The 21,725-nt window shown below is 35.8% G+C and overlaps 1 protein-coding gene across 2 annotated transcripts in view; it reads left to right on the forward strand.

Moving 5' to 3' along the window:
- The window catches only part of ULK4 (unc-51 like kinase 4), a 678,848-nt gene that overhangs the window by 190,574 nt on the left and 466,549 nt on the right, over positions 1-21,725 (forward strand). For both annotated transcript variants that reach the window (XM_007505056.3, XM_007505057.3), the window contains exons 21-22: positions 1,283-1,465; positions 21,427-21,554. In XM_007505056.3, the coding sequence (XP_007505118.1) occupies positions 1,283-1,465; positions 21,427-21,554 (311 nt within the window). The remainder of the gene's footprint in view (positions 1-1,282; positions 1,466-21,426; positions 21,555-21,725) is intronic.

Consider the following 21,725-nt stretch of genomic DNA (forward strand, 5'->3'; position numbering starts at 1 on the left):
TATAGGGTATATATTTATAATATATTTAAGATAATCTACTTTCAAAGAGCTCATATTCTAATGAGGGGGACAAAAACCCAGAAGAAATTTTTAGCTCCAAATCATTTGCTCTTTAGAGTGTAGAGGGTAATGCCTCTTCTTTAGGGTCATTTCCACTGGTAGAAGCATTGTCCTTTTCTGATGCTATCATTTGACAGGGTCAGGGTCTTTGGGGTTGAGAACACTCTTTTCTGAGTCTTCAGTAGCTATGGCTGCTGAGGAGGTAAGGGCTGAAGGACCTGGAGAAGAAGGTGTCATCTCAGTGTCTCCACCAAGGTTAATCCCTATGCTGTGGGGTCTGTGTAGATGGGGCAGGGCTCTTGACTTTAGGGTCCTGGGCTGTCTCCATCTAGATTGGAGAGGAGGTGATGGTTGACTTCCCTGCCACCAGCTTCTTCCTGTCTTTCCCTCAGGGACCTTGATACTTCTCCTGGCTTGGCTTGCCTGTCTTGTGGGTGGCAGTGGGTTGGCAGATTCAACTCAAAATTGTCCCACTGGAACTGCACTCTAGCAGCTGTAGTTTAAATTCTTCCCAGTCCTTCCCTTAGTAAATCTCCCTTTCTAGGTTGTGTTCTCTTTATTTGGGAACATTCCCTTTAGTATCTGCCCAATGCTTTCAAACCCTGTCTCACTGCCTTGTTGCTGGTAGCTCATGTGTACTTTCCTAGGGGACTGGCTATGACAGCTGCCCCAGTCTGAAACAAAGCATCATTTTGAGGCTTGTTTTTCTAGAAAAGCTTCCTATTTCCCCATCCTTCCCCTCCCCATCTTATTGTCAATTTTATCTCAATCAGAATATTAGCATGCCTAATATCCACTTTTACATTTAAATAACTTTTGATTATAAATTGGGATTGCAGTATAAATTGTAGAAGGAATATTTCACATTTATTATAATAAATGCTTTAATAAAGTCATAAATAATTCACTCAAAGTTTAGATTTCTTCCAGTACAGAAGGATTGTGAATTAGCTATTTGTCTTAATACAAGGTTGAAATGGTATCTAACATATTTGGTTAATAAATCAAAAAAATTGAATGCAAAGTCTATATTTTCTAATTTGGGAGTCAAGTTATTGCTTCATAGAAAAGTCATTAATTTCTTCCAAATTCCCTTTATAATACAGGGAAGAAAGAGGAACAAACCATGGCAATACTTGCTGCTAACCCAAGATAAATTTCACTTGGGGAACACGGTAATACAAATAGATTATCTAATAAAGCTGCTTTTCGGTCTGGCCAGGCCCTGTGCAGGATCACGCGTCATTCCCCCAACGCTTTCCAGAATGTGATTGAGAAGGTGGGCCTGACGTCAGTCATCAACTCCCTGGCATCTGCCATCTGCAAAGTGCAGCAGTATATGCTGACCTTGTTCACCGCCATGTTGTCCTGTGGAATCCACCTGCAGAGGCTCATTCAGGAAAAGGTGGGCTTTTGTTCTTTCTCCCTTTCTCTCTCCCTCCTACTACTCCTTTTGTTGCCCTTGAAAGAGCCAAATAGTAGCACGCATTCACAGAGTCCTTTTTGTAATACCCTTGCCTTCTGTCTTAGACTCAGTTGGTTCCAAGGATTGGTTTCGAGACCAAAGAGTGGTAAGAGCTAAGTGATGGGGATTAAGTGACTGGTCCATGGTCACTACATGACACTTAAGGTCAGCAAAAGTGCTTTACAAATAGTATGCTCAAGACAACTGGCAGGCGGGTGCTATTATTAACCACCATGTTACAGATGAAGAAACTGAGGTAGAGAGGTGAGACACAGGCAAGCAGTTAGTGTCCAAGTCAGGACCTGAACATGGTGCTAGGTGGCTCCAAACAGCAGTGCAGTAATATTCATTATTCTCTCTGGCCATCTTTCATCCATTCTATTCAACCTAAGCTCTGTATTCTTCTGAAGGTATTAGAAAATGCATTTCATGGTTTAAAAATATATTGTTTAATATATTACATATAAATGTATGTGAACATCATAAAAATAAATCTAAAATAAAGCTCTTTTTCCTTCTTATATCCATTTTGGAAAGGAAATGTTTAAAGAGCAGCAGAAACTACTTGTGAATCTCTTTGCCTTTCTCTGAGCTTTTCTTTGCTGTTCCTAGGGCTCCTGTGGTTTAGTCTGCTTTTCTTCTGGTATCCATCTTCCTTGTGACCAATGGTCCCTGGCCACTCAGAGAGGTTTAAAAAAATTTTTTTTTAAACCTTTTATCTTCTGTTTTAGCATCAATACTGTTTAGATTGTATAGAATCACTACAGTGTATTGGTTCCAGGCAGAAGAGCAGTAAGGGGGTTAAATGACTTGTCCAGGGTTACCCAGCTAGGAAGGGTCTGAGGTCAGATTTGAACCCCATACCTTCCCTATCCAGTCCTGGGTCTCTATCTATTGAGCCATCTAGCTGTCCCCTCTCTCCCATCCCCTTGGAGGTAGACTTGGTGTCACCCTAACCCTATCTGACACTCTAATAATGACAACGTTTATGTGGCACTGGGACATTTGTAAAGTACTTCCTCCAATAGGCTCTCCTGAACCCCATTTGGTCTCTGCAACAATCCCACCAAGTAGGTGCCACAAGAATTGTGAATTCCATCTTATAGATGAGAAAACCGAGACTCCAAGATAGCAAGTGACTTGCTTAAAGTGATTAGAGTTAGGAGTGAAGCTGGGGCTCCCCAGTGCCAAGGCCAGCTTTCTTTCACACAGCCTGGCCCTGGCATTTCTGACTGCTCTGGTGTATGGCTTAGACCTGGGGCTTTGTGGGAGTGGATGAGCACCAAAGAAGAAGGGTGGGAACTTGGAGCAGTCCTTTCTCTGCCCTCTAATGAGCCAGCCATGGAAATCTGAACAAGTCATTGGTTGTCTCAGGGCCACAATAATTTAAAATTAAGGAGTAAAAATAAATTATTCCAGCCAGCTTTCTCTGATAATGTCACATAGATACAAACCAGTAGCAGTTACAGCCTAACCTTTAAATTAATTTTCTGTTTTCTACATTTGAATAAAATGTTGAGTAATTTTTGTTTCTAAGTTCAAATATGGTCACATACCTTATCATTGTATTCCTGACCTAACACATCCATTATCACAAATAAGTGCCAGGTTTCTGTATTGTAATGTATTATTTGTAGAGTTTCTAGAAAAGCCTCAGAATGGAATGAATCCCTTGTGAATTTGCTTGTTAAATAGACTTAATTTAATGAAGTGTAGGAAAGTTATTTCCTCAGTACTCTGCATCTATTTTTATTATTAAAATTCTTCCACCTCCCTAAATATCATTCTTACAGTTCTAGAAAAGCTAATACTTCCTTGGAGCTCCATTGTCTTTAGAAAGGGCAGTCAACGTCTCAGCTATGTATTCCCCATTTACCTACTTATAGCACAGACCAGAATTTATTCCATTCATGATTTTATATTTTACCTAGGGGAGAGAAGGTGAAATTAACTTACCATGATGCACACTCTTTATTATTGGTAAACAGAATTACTTATCTTTTTGGACAAATATAATGTGTCAGTGTTGTGAATCTTAAAATTTCTCAGACTCTACCTTAGAACATTTGGTTAAGGTTATTCCCCATTTTAAACAATGAGGGTACTTAGGAATGTATGTGAGAACTTTACATTACTCCACCCATACTTAGGCATACTTTAGGGGAAGATAAAGTTGTAAAATTCCTTACTGAACAATGAAAAGGTACTTAACTCATACTTATAGTGAGGCCAAAAGCCCTTAAGCTAGGTCTATTTTTAGATCTAATACAAAAGGGTGCTAAGTACCTATGAAGGTCAAATTAATCACTAAAAGGTCAGGCAACTTGCAAGGGACAATCTTAGCAAAGAGGTGTGAGATACTCAGAAGTTTTAGACTACCCAGAGAAGGTGATAACAAGATGTGAATTAAGAATGGTCAGTCCTTTAGAAAACGTCTACTGTGATTGGTAGATGTGAAAACTTAGGAGAGGTGACATAGGGGAAAATTCTCTTTAAAAGGAGCTGTCTGAACCAGTTCAGAGAAGTTCGGATCAGTTGAGCTCAGGAGCTGATCTGGAGGGTCTCTCTGAACAGTAGAGTTTTGCTTGGGACAATCTTGTGGTGAGTGATTAAAGACTGACTTAGTTTTCTCTCTTTAAAGAAAGGCCTAGGCCATTGGCCTAGGCTCTAGCCTTCTCTTACTCTGTCTCTCTCCCTTTCTTTAATTCCTTCATTTGTATTCATTAAAATCTCCATAAAACTCAGCTGACTTGGGTATTTAATATTTGGGAATTTTTCCCATGGTGACCACTTATTTTTGATTTAAATCAAGACACTAAAAATTATCTTTACAGTTTGGCAATTCACAGTTTTGAACCCACATTTTCTCTGTCACAGTTTATGGCAACCACTCTTTTGTCTGTAACAGTGCATGACACAATTAACTTGTGACTTTTTTTTCTTAATAATAAAATTTTCAAACATTCTGTGCCTTGGCCTTATCATGGTTGGAGGCTTTTCTTTGGTGCTTTTAGTTAGGACTCAGTTGATCACAGTGAACAACTTTGCCTCTCAATAGTTAATATTTCAGTCTTATAATCTGGGATCTCTTTTAATGGGGGGATATCTTTTCACTTTAGGTAAATCTACGTCTACGTCCAACTGTTAGTTTTTTGTTGAAAACCTACTTGCCAATCAAGATGCTTTTGTTTAGACTGGATATTCTTAAACTGAGGTTCCTGAAATTAATTTTTGAAGGAATATTTTGAAAACCATAATTATAATTTGTATTATTTATATTATTGAAAATGCATTATAATTTGTAATTCTATTTTATTTTATGCATTTGATATTATTCTGAGAAGGGTTCCATGTACTTCACTGAACTGCCAAAAGGTACCTGACACAGAGCATGCTGATAGCCCTCACTTTAGGCTTTTTTACATTTCATGAATATCAGTGCAGCAGTTGGGCTATTAGTCCTACTTCTTAGTTCACTTTTTTTGGGGGGGGTCTTTTGATGAGCTAAAATAATCCCTGAGTCTCATGATGCTTGATGAAAAATTACTGTCTTCTTCCAGAGAAAGAACTGATGAAGTTCGCATGTAGACAAAAACATATTATACTTCACTTTCTTCTTTTTTTGTTTGAGATCTCTTCCACAAAATGATTACTATGGAAAAATGTTTTACATGATTTACACATGTAAAATCTATAAGATTGTGTACTGTCTCAGAGAGAGAGTGAAATTGAGTGAAGGAGGGAACATGGGAAGGAAGAATAGAATTTGGAACTATTTTTCTAATGTTAAAATTGTTTTTACACGTAATTTAGGAAAAATAAAATCTTACTTTTAAAAAAGAAAACTATTGTAGTAATAGAGACATCACAAATCCAGAGGAAGAGAATGACTCCAAAACTTTTATAAGCAAAGCTTCAAAGCAAAATACAGCTTATGTACAAGTTCAACTAGAATTTCTGGAAGACATGAAGCAAAAGTTAAAAAAAAATTGAAAATGTTCTTATAAAATAAATTGTAAATAAAATAACTTAAAAACTTAGAAAATTAATTAATTTTAAAACAAATGAGAATGCTAGAGGAAAAAGTTAGAAAAGGAGAGAGAGAAAATAGAATTAGAAAGGGAATTAACAACTTTGTTCAGGAAGCTCAAAGCCTTGCTCAAGCAACAAACTCCTTGAAGATTAGAATGGATCAAATAGAAGTTAATGAATTCATGAGGCAACAAATAATAAAAACAATATAAAAAACCTTGAATTCTTATAGAATAGTGACATCTCAAAGCCAATAGGTAGCCCAATGATGGACTACCTCATGGGGAGCTATAGATCTTCTCCTTCCCCAAACCAGTTCCCATTGATTCATTCTCACTAGGTCCTTGGTGTTCATCCCAACTAGATGCTGACTCACTCATAACTACCTCTACCAAAAGTACACTTTATTCTTGTGGAGAACCATCATCCCTGCTGTCTGACAGAGTATTCTGACCATTGGGCCCGTTATTTCCTTTCCAACAATAATTGGGTCTGCTCTCCCATTTGTCTCCAAGGTCCTTGGAGATTTGCTATCTGCTTTGAATACTTTGCCAACTCTTCAAATTATTATTCTACAATGGCTCATACACACATATTATATAGATACATGAATATGTTTATATGCATATATACACACATGTATATTCCAGGGCTACTCTAAGAATGTAAATTGTGAAGAAGATAACTTGCATTGCTAGAGACTGTCTTCATCTAGAAGTTCCCTTTATTATTAGAATCACAACAATTATCCACCTTGTGGGAAGTCTTGAGGAAATATATATAGTGAAATATGATAATATGGAGTGTTCCAAAAGAGTTAAAGATGGTTTAAATTTCCTTAAACTATATTATTATCCCATACAGGCAACCATCATAAGATAATTTCTTTTGAAGCAGCTAAAAGTTTAATATATAATACCCAGATTTTATCACTGTTTTCAGAAAGAGATTTATTGAGAAAAAAAATATGCCCAAAGTACCATTGCTCAGAGTTATATTAAGTGCCTGGTCACAACCCCATCATTACTTCCTGTATAAATCTGAGCTCTTTTAACTCTTCTGCCATAATCTACAATAGTTTTACAAGCAGAGGGAAAGGACATTTGAAATCACTAGCAAATTTATCTTTTTCTCTCTTTGTCTTACTCTTATCTTTTTAATGTCAGAGGATCACAGTAAGTTACTTTTAGAGTTCTAGCTCCTAAAGCAGACAGCTTGGTCCAAGAGTTAGTCCAGAATGCATCTTTGATCATTAAAACTAAAGGTTTTAGTGAGAATAAGACACATACATCAACACACAGAATTGTGTAAAAGAGACAGCATGGTAGCATTGAAAGAGATCAGTTTCTTTTTTTCTTTCTTTTTTTTTTTTCATTTCTCACCTCATTTTCAAAATGTGAAACTAGAAGTTGATTCCTGGAGAAATTTTCTGTATTCTACTCCATGCCTGAAATCAAAAGTTTTGTTGGAAAATACGTTTGTGGATCCATGTGTATGTTCCACATTCCTAGCTTTGTTAAAGAGAAGAGCTTTACATCTGTGACAGATGTCAACTTTTTTGTCTTTTGGGGTTTACCTCTCTCATTAACTCTCTTTACCTCATTTGGAAAATGTTGATCCCTGGAGAAATTTTGGTGTCGCACCCTTGTCAGGAGCTCCTGCTGAAGGAACAGTCAATAGAGAAAGGTCTTATTTTGCAAGATTCTCTCCAAAGATTCTGGGGCTGCTGGCCATGCTTGAGAGGTGGGGGCAGGAGATTTTAGCTGAATACGTTGTTTCACATGAAATCAACTTGGCTCTGGGATTGAGAGATCAAGAAATAAGAAAGTCATTGACTGGGATGAGCTGCACATGTGGGCACGAGAGCAGGGAGTCTATCCTGAAGATCAGTGAGAACCTGGGAGACTTAGAGGTGCAGTAGTAGCCTTGCCTCTTCTTTCCTTGTTTAATCCTGGGGAGTCTTCATCTCAGTAGGTTTGGTTCATAGTGCCTCCCACATATCCAAGCATTAAATACTTGATGAGTCAGTCCAGTTCTCTAGAGCTTAGTTTCCACAAGAGAGTTTCTGAGGTTTGGGGTTGGGTTCAGGCACTCCAACACCGTGTTTTTGGGTCTAGATTCATGTCATTCAGAATGTTGGATAGAAGAAAAAACAATTGCCTTATAGTTTCACATCTGTCAATTCGATTTTTTTTTAAGCTAGTGGAACTGATGATAGCAAGCCTGTAACACCTGAGGAGAGAACTAACATGATTTTGAGTTAATAGAAAAAATCATCCAGAGTTGCATTTAGAGAAATAGTTTGCTCAGTCGTTTCAGGCAGGTCAGACTCTTCATAACCCCATTTGAGACTTACTTGGCAAAGATACTGGAGCAGTTTGCCATTCCCTTCTCTACTCCACAAGAAATTGTGTTTCTTAGGTCATCACCAATAGAATGGAAGAGAGTATAGGAATAGCTAAAGTTGAACATTGTCACATAAATTTTTTTTAAAAGGAAATATTTTGGCAATAACAATATTCTGTTTTGGGGGTTGAGAAAAGAAAGTGAAAATGATCTGCCTAATTAATGGATTACACATATTCTGAGTGGGAATCAGGTCTCTATGTTGTTCATCTAGGTCAGTATTCCCTTGCTGTAAGTTATAATGTTTTTGGAATAAAGCCTGGAAGGAGATTCCTTTTATGAGACCTTTTTTGACCCTTTCCTAATGTTCACAAAATGTTTTATCCATGGGAGCTCCGTTCATGTTAAAGCTCCTTATGACTGGCCTGAGGCAAAAGAGGATTTTGAAGGAGAAAGTTTGAAGTTAATTGGACAACCTGTTATTGAGTAATAAGACTTAGAAAAGAAAAATAGCTTTTTTCATTTTTTTGTAAAAGTATCTCAATCAATCTTTTTTCCCCCACTCACATAGAATTTAAAAGATGCTGTTCCAAGAAATTCAAACCATTATATACCAATTCTCAACAAGAACTTTGGCCTTTGTGGTTTAACACAGTTTACAGGTGGAAAAAAAAGTGTTCTGAGGGCAGAGGTCTTTTGCTTTTGTAGAATCCTAAAGTTATTGTTGCCATTGATCCTTGTGGATTATTTGCAGGAATCATAAACTATCCAAAGCTTTTAAATAATTCCATTCCATTTGCTAGGCTGCAGGGATTCTTTTTCAGCTGATATTTTGGAAAGGTCTGTTGGCTTCAACATCTGAAAGTCAAGGGTAGATATCCACAATGGCATTCCATCCAATATTTCTTCTTTGGAATCATTGGTTTGAATTTCTGAGCCCTAACCCTAGATATGACCAATTTAGGTAAGACAGTAGAACCTTTGTATTTGTAGGGGGTATGTTCCAAGACCTACCATGTTGGCTGAGACTGAATAAAAACTAATACTTGCTGACTCCATACCTCTGTGTTCTCTCTTCACTCCTGCTCCTCAGTTCAGTGCTTCCCAGCACCCCCCCCCAAAAAAAAACACCCTAAAAAAAGTGAAAGTGGATGCAGACCACTGCCAGTATTGGACTTCCAGTACTTCATAGATGGACTTTTGATGTTTCTGGATGACCAAGGATAACTGAAACCTTGGAAAGCAAAACTGGATAAGAGGCTGGCTCCATTGTTCTTGGTCGTCTTTTTTGAGATATTTTTTGAGCAACTGAAAAATCCTCATCAGAAATGTTTAATATCACATGTATTTAATGTACAAATGAAAATCATTGACATAAGTAAAATTTTGTGGAATTTAAACACTAGTATGAAAAATAGCATTTGTATGAAATAGTTAGAATATGCATTTGCTTATCATGTTCCTGAAAGAAATTAAATTATATAAACAAAGTCAGATCCCATAGTTTTATATTCTGATATAAAAAAAAATCTGAATTAATAAAATGACACGCTCTGGATAAGACATTTTACTTACAAATTGGACCAAGGTTCTTTAAGGAAAGTGTAACCCACGCACAGTTTTAGATTCAATCAGGACATTCATTATTTTCCCTTTTAAATGTCTACAGAAACTGTGTCAAAGTAGTTGTCCTCATGCATTTCTCATTGTTTTTCCTTGGGGCCATTATCAGTTGATGGCCAGACTGAGCTCATTGAATTTTAGCTGTGCCAGCAAGTCAGAAGCAGATCAATTCCACCTCTTGAGATTTGCAAGGGATCAATTTGGAGTTCTTTGCCTCGTTAGTTTATATTTATTTAATATTTTTCTTTTAAAACATATCGACTGGAAGGATATTTCTATCCATATGGTCCCTTTCTCAGATTGAAATCCTCCCTTTTCTGTTGTTAAACTACTTGCATTGAAAGCTGATTATCTTTTGGATATAAGTAAATCAGTAGTGTCTGTAATATTCTGTAGCCATCCTCTTTACACTGGTTGATAGGAACTAATAATACATAGAATTGTTAGAAATGCCTCCTTATAATGCCAGTAAGAATTCACTTCAGAATGTCTTTTAGTCTTAGAACCAACCACCAGACATAAACACTTTGGAGTATTGAACTCCATAAAGTATTAAATACTTTCATTAGGGCTAGAAATGTAAGGTTCTTCTGCCTTATCATCCAAGTATGTGTATAGATTAGGCACACTAAAAAATGGGTGAAAAACAAAGAGTTCTAATCAAAACTGACACAGAGAACTACAGATTGAACTGGACTGAGGGTACGTATTGGTTATTCTCTAAAGCAGAGATTCTTAACCTTTTCCATGTCCTAGACTCTTTTTGTCAGTGTCTCTGGAAGCCTATGCATCTCATTTTAGAATAACATTTTTAAAGGCAATCAATAAAATACAGAAGCTAACTGAATAAACCAATTATATCAAAATGCATTTATAAATTAAAAAAATATTAATAGGTATCAGGTTAAGGACCCCTTTCCTAAAGAATCATTTGAAAACGTGGCCCTTATACTAAGGGCCTTTGCTTATGGCATCAAACCTGTCTAAGCAGAGAGTTCTGAGACTCACCAGTGCAGAGTGTACTGCAGATGCTTAAATGTGGAGCCCTAGGGGATAGTGCTCTCATTTTAGAAAAACCTTATTGGTAGGAAATGAGACATATTTATTCTTTCCTTTGTTGCTGCCATTGTCCATTAGCTAATTGGAGTGTATCTGTCAAAGTAGCTAGTCTTCCATTTTCTTCTCTTGGGATATAATCAAAATAGATTTGACTTAAGACATAAGAAATTGGTCTTGGACCCAAAATTGGGACTTAGAATATGCTCCTGCTTTCTTTATTCCATGAAGATTCTTTTCTTATCAGGTATCTATGTAGTTTTTCCATTTTGATCATAAAACACAGATCTAGTAGATCATATGTTTTTAGTAAGGATCGTCATTCACAAAGTGAATTAAAGAATCATAATGTCTCACTTGGTATTCAGAGAGTTGTATACACAGGTTCACTCTTATTTACTTTGTACACATAAATATAATTTACATGGCAATTATAGGTTCAGTAGCTGTAGATGAGCACTGTAAGTGCTCTGCATTTGGATATTTTACCCAGTGTTCAGTTTTAGTTAGACTATCTGTCTCAGATATCAATCTGGCATATATTTTAGTCATCATATGACATAATTCTTGTTGGCAGGGTCTTCAATTTATATCATTTATTCTCATTCAGATTGATATATCCCCAGGATCATATCTATTAAACTCTTGTCTTCTCTCCCTGTAGGACCATGCCAAGCAGATTAGCACACAATTTCTTGCTTTTAGTCTCACAGATCTTTTTTTAGTCCCTCATAAGTCAGAATGGTTCCTAAAGTGGACACTTCTTGAATCTATTTGGGCAGTTCTAAAGTTAGCAATATTTAAATTTTTAGAAAGTGGTGATGTAAGGCTCATTCTTCCAAACTGCCTGTCATTTGTCATCATAGGTTCATCCTGATTTTTCTGAAACCAGAATCAGAGATTGGAATAAAAGTTTAGATCTCCTGCTTGACACTGCCATGATATGAGTGCTATTATAGACCACCAAGAAATCTTTAAACCTTTTGGTCCTTTTAAAGTCCAGTAAAAAATAAGGGAGTCAAAGCAGCTCCCAGGTACTTTCAATGATGACTTTTCATTCTATTTGACTTCATCATATAAGGTGATTAATCAGTGCAGTAGCAAACAACAGCTCCTCCATTGGCTTATTAGCCGTCTCCCACTTTGGGTCAGATAGCCTCTTATGGCCAACTCCATGAGCTTAGCTAATGTCTGTGCACCCTTCTAGAAGTGCATGGGTAGCTTTAATTCATACAGAACATCTGTGGCTTAAAGGTTTTTATTTAGGCATGTTAAATGAAGATTTTATTATCTCTAAAGAAAATGGCTCTCATTGCCATGTTTAACACCACTGTGTATCATTTCAGTTAAAGTCTAAAGTTAAGGAACAAACAATGGTAATGGATTTAACATAAATTGTTAACAAATTGGATTTGGGTTTTCTTTGTGAGTTATCTTTTAAATACATTTCAATTTTCCACAAAACAATTTCAGAGCAGAGTGAGGAAATCAGCAAATGCAACCACTGTTAGGGTTTACATTGATTTTCAGTCATCATGACAGAAAACAATAAAAGGATGACTGAGTGTAGTAGCTTCTCTTAATGCCTGTAAGCATGGTCTAATGATTTTTGCCTTTTTTATTACTTTGCTGGTTGGGTACAATATAGAAACATTACATTTATCAAAACTGGAGAGAGTCAGTTGTATTCGTGGATATTATTTCTAAATGCTTGTTTTTTTTTTAAAACACTTCATTAATTTAATGAATATAATTGCACATATGCAAATCTGTAGGACATAATTGCATTAAATAGTATCCAAACAAATGTTGGAAAAGAAAAAAACAATGAGTGTTACTTTGGAGAACTTTTGGAAGAATAAAGTATTTGAGAAAAGTCATAGAGTTCATAATTTGGGAATGTGTGTTTTAAGTTTCCTGAAACTGCTTTCAGAAAAGGAAATATTTGGTGAGAAGAACATGATTTAATGTTATTTAAATCCAGTAATCAAAAAGTTACTTCAGGGCCTAAGTGGTCTAAACAAAGATCAGATTTCATTAACAAAGTTTCAGGCCTGCTTTTAGCTAATGGATAACAATGAGCATGTTTCCTCACTCTTGTCTTTCATCTTGCTTTTCAACAAAAAACAAGCAGAAAATATTAGTTTAATCTCTCAGAATATATTTGTAAATATAGAATATTAGATATCATTTCTACATAACTTTCACTTATCTTTTAGTTTCATGCCTTGTTTTAGTTATTCCAATTTATACCATAGCCTGAACATTGTAAATGCAGACAACTTTGAAAGCCTTAAGGGCTCTTACTCTAATCAATGGAATGATCCATCTGGATGCCAGAGGACTGTGATGATAAAGAATGTTACCTATCTCTTGACAGAGGAAAGGGATAAGCTAATATGTAGAATGAAACACGCCATGCTAATAGGAGAATTTGTTTTGCTTGACTATGTATATTTGTCAAAGCAATTTTTTAGGGAAGTGGTGAGAACATAGATTTTTGTTAATTAAAAAATAGGAATGTTTATAGATTAGCTGAATAGCAGAACACATTACAGATAGTATGTATTCCTGCAATCATGGATTCTTTTCTCATTTCTATACTAGAAAGGATGCTGGTCTGGCTGTCATCATAAAACCTGGATTCAAGTCTTAACTCTGCCTGGGCATTCTGCCATATGGTCTTTACCACATCGCTAAGATTAGAGAGTTAAATTAGATGATCAGCAGTGTTCAGATCTCTTCTGTCCTTAAAATTTTATGATTTCTATAATTCAAAGGATTGAAATTACTTTGCTACAATTAATTTACATTGCCTTTTTTTTTTTTTAAAGAAAATTAAACTAGCATGACCTTAAGGAGAAAGATGATTCTTTGTACTTAGGACAGACCATGGATGAGCTGGTGAATGTTCTAGAGGAGGCCAGCTAGGATGATAAAGGGCCTTGAGTTCATTCCAGAAGATTTGTTGAATGAACTGAGGATGTTTAACCAAGAGAAGAAAAAGTTTAGTAGAATCCTAGTAGATTTCTTCAGTTACTTTAAAGATTATCATACAGAAGAAAAATCAGACTTATTGATCTTCAGAAGTGTTGGGAGTTATAGAGATTAAAATTTAAGTTGAATGTTAGGGAAAATTTGCAACACTTAGGCTTATCCATAAGAATGTGCTATCTCTGGAGATGGTGGTTTCTATCTCATTTGAGATATTAGAGTAGAGCTAGATGACCACTTGGTTAGGAAGTTGTAGTGGGGATTCTTTTTCTGGTAGGCATTGGATTATGTGACCATGGCCTTCCAATTATAATTTTGAAGTTGTTTGGAAATTAATAAGTAAAAATGTTTACTTTTTTTCTCCAGTAAAAATAATTTTCTTTATATTTCCTCTGAAATTTTTAGCTATTGGAACGAGCTACACTCATTCATTATGGAAGTTTGGGCTAGGTGGCATAACAGATAAGTGTGCTGAACTTGGAGTTAGTAAGATTTCGATTCCCTTCCCATTTCATATACATAACTATGCAGCAAGTCACTGGGCAAGTGACCCTGGGCAAGTCACTGAACCAGTCTTGTCTTCAGTTTACTCATTGCAAATTGGGAATAATAGATCCTGTTAAACAGAATTGTTGCAAAAATCAAAATACTTTATAAATCTTCAATACTATATAAATACAAACTACTATGGCTACTACTATCACTACTACTTCTGCCAATTCACTTTATTTTAGAAAATGAATATTTAAGGCTGGACTTGTGAAAGATACAGGATATAAAGGATCCAATAGTTCCTGCTCTGAAAAATATATTTTTATTTCCCATTGCCCATTTTCTCCCATGAACTATGGTACACAGCACAGAGGAGCCTTTCCTACTCCTGACAAGAGCCTTGTATTTTACAATAGTGGAATTTGGCTTTCTTTTTGATTCTGAGGCATGCATATTAGGTTTTTTGTGTGTTTTTTTGAAACTGGATCCTATCTCATTAAGGTTGGAAGTGCTTGATCCCAGTCAAGGGATTAGGATCACCTGATCAAGGTAGAAGCTTTAATCTGCTCTTTCCCTCACCCCTCCTTAGGTAATTGGGTGGACCTCTGAGCCCCAGTCCACCCCCCCCCCCAAACCGAAGCTGACCCTGTTGTTGCCAGAATTGGTGCTGAAATTAGTGCAGATACCTGGAAGGCTTTTAGCTCTACTGTAACTAAGAACCCTCTCAACTCTGGTGATCTACCTGCCTTCCCCTTTTTGTAACAGTTACAGGCATATGCCATCACTTCCAGTATATCAATATTGTTTTATTCAAAGAAGGCACACAAAAATTTTCAAGCAACAAAAAACTATTCTCTTTTTTCCTTAACTCAGTTTCTTTGAAACCGAGTCTCTTAGTTTCTTTGGCACCCTAAAATAATGTTATTTTTAGGTTAGTCCAAATAACATAGTTACAGAATATAGGCCATAAAAAGCTCAAAGAAAGTTGTTTCTTTTTACTATAAATATTCTTTCCAAATATGTCCTATCAAAAAGCTTTGCCTAATATAGCATATTTCTTTGGAATTATCACCTTTTTCCCCAAATTCCTTATTTATGCATCTTTTAAGCAGGCCAGGCTATAAATATGAACACTGAAGAGAAAAATAAAGGCTTCATAACTTCATTGAAGTTGATAATAGTGTTGCAGACAGAGTGGCTGCCATGTCAGGCCTTCTTTATAAGTCTTCTTATACATAAACATGAAGCAAATTAAGTAAAGAATATCCCAATTTCTGTACTATGGTATCCTGATAGGAAACACTTTAGACCATGGAGTAAACACTGCATATTGGGTATAATTCATTCTTTTTTCCCTTTTGGGACCTCCTGTAGGTGAATAGAAAAGGTGAAGTGACTTTTATTCTCCTTATTCAAATTCCCCTCCCAAATATATCCAAATAATGTTAAAACCCATTTAGAGCTTACAAAATTCTTTGTGTTGTTACCCATTTGAAGCTCACAAGTAACACGTGTATCATTTTGATAGTTCATTGATTCTCCAATCTCCTGGATGTACACATTCCCTCTTAAAAAAGCAAATGGCAACTCTGAATACCTTTTCCTTCCATTTTTGTCCAAATTAGTTCTCCAGAGTATTCACCCAGTATATTAGAGAACTTGTTCTGTTTCTTTCTTTTTTAATGTTTCATAGATATCAGCATAACACCTAACCCTTGGAAAATGTCTTTACTGTGTCATTTTTTCAGGCTTATGTATTCTCCCTTATATTTTACATGACATTTCCTGCATACATTTCATTATTGGGAATATACTGAGTCTCCCTGAAATGTGCCTTTCCCTTGTCCTTTGGGTTACTCACAGTTTGGATTCTTTAAAGGCTATTGCAGTGTGGAATGAAGCTCCTTGAGGGCCAGGACTTTCATTTTTGTATCTATATCCCCAGTCTAGTAGAACTCCTGGTATATAGGACACACTCAATAAATGACTATTAATTATTTAATCATTCCAAGATAAGCAATACCAGGAATATATTATTATAAAAAGAAAAGACTTTTTTTGAAGGAGAGAGCAGCCTGGGCTCTTCGATAGCATTATACATAATCCAGGCTAACTTCAACCTTTTTAATTCTGGGCCCAGTTCATTGCCTACTACAGGGCCCATCTGAGATAAGTATTTTGATGTACTCACTCATTGCTGCTTATCCAACTGTCTTAACGTGAGGACCACACATTTTTTGTCCTTTTGAGTTTTCCTATGTGGTTTGACATGTCGAATTGTCTCTTTTTTCTTAAGATATTTTATTTTTACCAATTACATGTAATAACAATTTTCCACATATGCTTTCTGAAGTTATAAGATCCAAATTGTTTCTTTCCCTTTCTTTCGTTCCCCCTTCTTGGAAATAGTAAGCAATTTCATCTGCATTATACATATATTATCAGGGAAAACATTTCCATATAGTTCATTGCCCTAAGAGACTACTCACATAAAACCAAAACTACTTATGCATGATAATAATGAATAAACCTTATTGAATTCCCTGCTAGGACTGGGATGAAGAAGGGAAGGGAGAAAGGAAGATAAGTTCGATCATATAACTTAACTTGTTTGGAAATGTGTTATTACATGTAATTGGTTTTAAAAAAATGATTATGTTTTGTTCTACTGGTTTTAATGCTTTTTTGAAAAATCAATAAATACAAGATGCAGTGGATCCTAATCATTAAGTAAATATACAACTCCCCAATTCCAAAATAAACCCAAATAAACTGAAATAAAAAATTTTATGCTTTGTTCTGCATTTCGACTCCAACAGTTCTTTCTCTGGAGGTGGACAGCATTCTTTGTCACAAATTCTTCAGAATTGTCCTGGATCATTGTATTGCTGAGAGTAACTCAGTCTTTCACAGTTGATCCTCCCAACACATTTCTGTGACTCTGTACAATGTTCTTGTGGTTCTGCTAATTTCACTCCATATTAGTTTATGTAGGTCTTTCCAGCTCTTTCTGAAATCATTCTGTTCATCATCTCTTTCAGTACAATAGTATTCCATCACCATCTTATGCCACAATTTGTTCAACCATCCCCCAATTGATAGACATCTCCCCAATTTCCAATTCTTTGTCACCACAAAGAGTTGCTATAAATATTTTTGTACAAGTCCTTTCCCCTTGAAAGGTTGAATTCCTTTGAGGGTTTGTGGGCTTCTGAAAAGGACTTGTGTTATTGTCAGTTTCTAAAATGATCAGCACATATCATCCAGAAATAGGAACATTTAAGCAACACCTCAATTTTTATGGGGTTTTGCTCTCCCAGTTGGACTTTTCAGAAGTCATCCATCTTAACAAGTACTTTTGGTGAACATTATGTCCCTGTTTTATGTATTATGTGATAAAGATAATCAGAGAATTGTTGAATAAAGTTGTCTGTATTTTTATCTATCTAGAATTTCTCCTTGAACTTAACTTATGCATGAGACTGTTTTAGAAAAGTGCTTTCCACAGATGTAACCTATATCAGAGTATTTATTACCTTATGGAAATATTGCGGGGAGAGGAGAGAGAATCTGAATTGCAAAATGTCAGAAAACAATTGTCAAAAATTTGCTTCTACATGTAAAAAAAATAAATAAATGAATAAAATTCAATTACAAAAAAAGAATAAATTCATAGCTGCATTTTTCCTATCAGGTCAAATTATTCCACCAATTGAAATTAGATTAGAAAAAAAATCATTGTCTCTCTCAGGATCTTAGATACTTTTTTGCTGCATCATTGGGTACTGACATATTAAAGAGTCAAATGCATTATAAGGTCAAATATAGTCTTAGTAGGTAGCTTATTTACTCTGTAGTATCTGGCAGGAGATATAATTTGAATTAGTATAGAGAGAGCTAAATATAATTTAATACTTATTCTTGACTGAATAACAATATTTTTTATCCCAGTTATCTGTTTGGAGGATTTAGAGAGGAGACTAGCCTTAGTTACAATAGCTTTTATTTCTTGCTTTTCTTTTTTTTTTTTTTTAATTTTTTTAATTGATGTTTCTTCAACTCTTCTCCTTGCTATAATGATTTGGGGATTTCTAGAAATTTGTGAATTTCTATTATATTATTGCTATTGTTGTCAATTCTGATAGTTTTTTTCCCCACAATGCTGCTTTATATTTTAATAGTTTATTACATAAGGTTCTTTCTCATTGTCCCTCTGAGGAAGTTTCAAATATACCTTGACATCCTAGACTATATTAAAAATTTTTCTTAAATACTATCATTTAACAACTTAAAAAAATATATCCAATTAGGTCCTGGTGTCTACTCTGGGATTATCTTTGACCCTTATATTTCACAGAAAAGTATAACAATGGGATAACTTCTAAGTCAGTTGAACTTTCATGCCTGACACTGTAATCACAGATACAATTTGGAGGGATGTTTTGAAGAATCTCTTAGTTTACATATGTCATCATACAGAAGAACCCTGGGAACCTCAATATATGACTCGCCACTCTCCCTCCCCCTCCACATAGCTTCTTATTCCCCTCTAGAGTCCTTTCTTTGGCATTTATTAGGGCTCTTCTCAATAAGGGCACTTTCTACTTTTGTGGTATTTTTGCACTTTACTTTTACCCTTGTCATGATCTGGCAATACTGGCCTATTTACTAGTTCCTCAAATATGACACTCCATCTCCCATCTCTGTCAAGCTTCAGTTCAAAAAAGTAGCTTCTGTAGGAGACTTTCCTGGCTCTCATAGCCACCTGAGCCTTCCTTCTTAATGTTTCCTGCCTTCTGAGATATATATATATATATATATATATATATACATACACATACACACATATATTTTGTATGTAACTATTAACATGTTGTCTCCCTATTAGAATGTATAGAATGTAAGCCCCTTGAAGGCAGGGACAGTTTTTGATTTCTTTGTTTCTCAGACATTTATCACAGTGCTTGGCATGTAGTAAGTGCATAATAAACATTTTTAATTGATCTCACGAAATCATTCTGTGTTCTTCCCCCACCCAGGGGGAAGTCTGGTTTGTTTTGTTGTTGCTTATCTCCATCCTCACTCCTGTATGTGGCCTGCATGTTCTCTCTTTGTCCTGAGATTATATCTCCTCTTTTATATTGGACCGGAGATCCTTCATGAGTAAGTTTAGCTTAGTTTCTTTGTGTTTGCCTTGTGACTGATGAAAAGGTTTCACTGTAGTTCTTGAAGAGGGAAAGAGCCTTAAAAGCTGAGGACATTGAGGAAGGCTTCACAGAGGAGGTAGCATTTAAGTTGGAACTTAAAGGAGAAAATTATTCTGAAAGGCAAAGATGAGGAATAAGTGCTTTTCAGACTTGAGGGATTCTTTATGTGACTTCCCAGATATAAGAGATAGTGTTTGGAGCTCTGGGAATATTTTTGGTAGGAGTCCAGTTTGGCTAGAATATAAAGTACCTAGAGAAAATTAATGTGATATGCCATATGTCTGTTAAAGTTTGTAGGGTCTAGATTGTTGAGTGTCTTGAAGATCAAGGTATTGAGTTTGTATTTTATCTTGGAGGCAACAGGATACCACTGACTTTTTTTGAACCAGGAGTGTTAGGGGAATGATGGAACCTGCCAACAGTAATGGAAAGGCCTATATCAGGCCAAAAAAAGAAGCCATTCAGAAACCCCTCAAATGAGAAAAGCAAATAAGGGGAGGGAATCAGAGAAGGAATGTTAGGGTGAATCAATGAGGTTAGACTTGAACCAGAGACAAAGCAGAAGTCAACTTAGCAAACTAATAAACAATAGACCAGTGGGTCAGAAGTGCCAGAAGACCAGGATAGCTGATTGATAAATATTTGATACATTTGTCTCAGTCCAAATGTGGTTGTACTTTAAGCTCAGGATCTTCTTGGTACTCATTTCTGATACTCATAATCATATCCTACCAGTTTCCAGTTGTTGATATCCACTGGCCTGACCCAGCAAAGAAATGAAAAGAGTTTATGACCTTACTCTGTTCCATGCACTGTAATAAACAAAATAGTCCCATCTCTCGAGGAATCCTAGCTTTCCTCGAGTTATGAAATATCTATCTATCTTTTATCTATGTCATAAATATATGTCACAAATACATATATAAACATATGAGTTATAATATACATATACATATATCATTATAGATGGCCTATAGGCATTTGGAAACATTGGACAAATCATGTACATTGATATGGTAGTTATTGGCTTAGAGATTAAGGCCATGAGAATAGAACAACTCTTATAATGAATGATACCAGAGGAAGAGCAAAGAATTGAGAATAGAATATGCTTAGAGTTCTTCTGGGGCAACTGGGTGATGCAGTGGATAGAGTGCCCACCCTCAAGAAGGCACAGAATTTGGAAGAGAACTAGAAAAATTCAGTGTTGTAAAAACTATGAAAGCAGCATTTCAAAGATGCCTGGAAAAGGCACTGAAGTCAACAAAAAGGGAGGCTTTTGGTAATCAGAAGAATTGGAAGACTGGGCCAACTTGGTTTTCTTTTTTCTTTTCCTTTAAAATGCTTACCTTCTGATTTAGAATCAATCAATATTGTGTATTGGTTCCAGGACAAAAGAGAGGTAAAGGCTAGGCAATGGGGGTTAAATGACTTAATCAGGGTCACATAGCTAGGAAGTATCTGAGGCCATCAGTTTTCTTTTAAAAGGAAAATATTTCCAAGTCCAAGTAGTCTTTTAACAAAACCCTCCCTATCTTTTTAAAAAACCTGGCATGTCTGCCATGTGAATTTTCAGTATACTGCATCCTGGGTCTATGAATCAATGAGTGCCTAGTGGACTGAGCTCATGAGAGCAGGGAAAATAACTTTCCTAGATCTAAGCCTAAATTTTGGTGTTAAATGGACTAAAGCTTCTTCAAAATCTGTCTCTTTATGTTCATTATGCTCTTTCACAAAAACACAAAAGTTTTACACAAGAATTTCATAACAATAAGGAAGATAAATGTTTAAGAGGTGAATATTTAGAACCCAAAAATTTCATTTGTTTGAAAAGAGAGTAACCCTTAGTCAGCCAATGGAACAAGTTCAACTGAACAAGTGGGACATCTTTCAGAGCATATGTTTCTTTAAGGTATTTATACATTGCTATTTTCACTCTTTCTCCAGCTCCACAGGCTTAGCTAAAACAGGAGCATCATCTGTTTTGCCCAGAAATTTTACTCAATGACAGAATTCCATATTGACTGTAATAATAAATTGGAATCCAGCATTCACTCCTCTGTAATCTTTTTCTTGATAAACAACATTATACTCAAACTGAAAGAATATCGGTTTCTTGTTTTCTTCATAATTCTCATCTCTCTCCTTTAGGACTTTGTTACCACAGTAATACGTCTGTTTGACAGTCCTTCGACTTCCATTCGAGCAAAAGCTTTTCTGGTCCTTTTATATATTTTGATTCATAACCGAGAGATGTTGCTTCTCAGTTGCCAAGCAAGGTAAGGAACTCCAGGCCCCTGAATTGGTTCTGTAAGTTTCAGTTAGTAGTTATGGCAACGATTGTCGATATTATTACATTTTAAATTGATGACTTGATATTAATTTTTAAGGTAGGCCTTGGATTTGAACTTTTCCACAAAATTTAGAGCCTTTATATAAATGAACCTAAT

This window comes from Monodelphis domestica, chromosome 5, assembly GCF_027887165.1.
Source record: "Monodelphis domestica isolate mMonDom1 chromosome 5, mMonDom1.pri, whole genome shotgun sequence".
NCBI lineage: Eukaryota > Metazoa > Chordata > Mammalia > Didelphimorphia > Didelphidae > Monodelphis > Monodelphis domestica.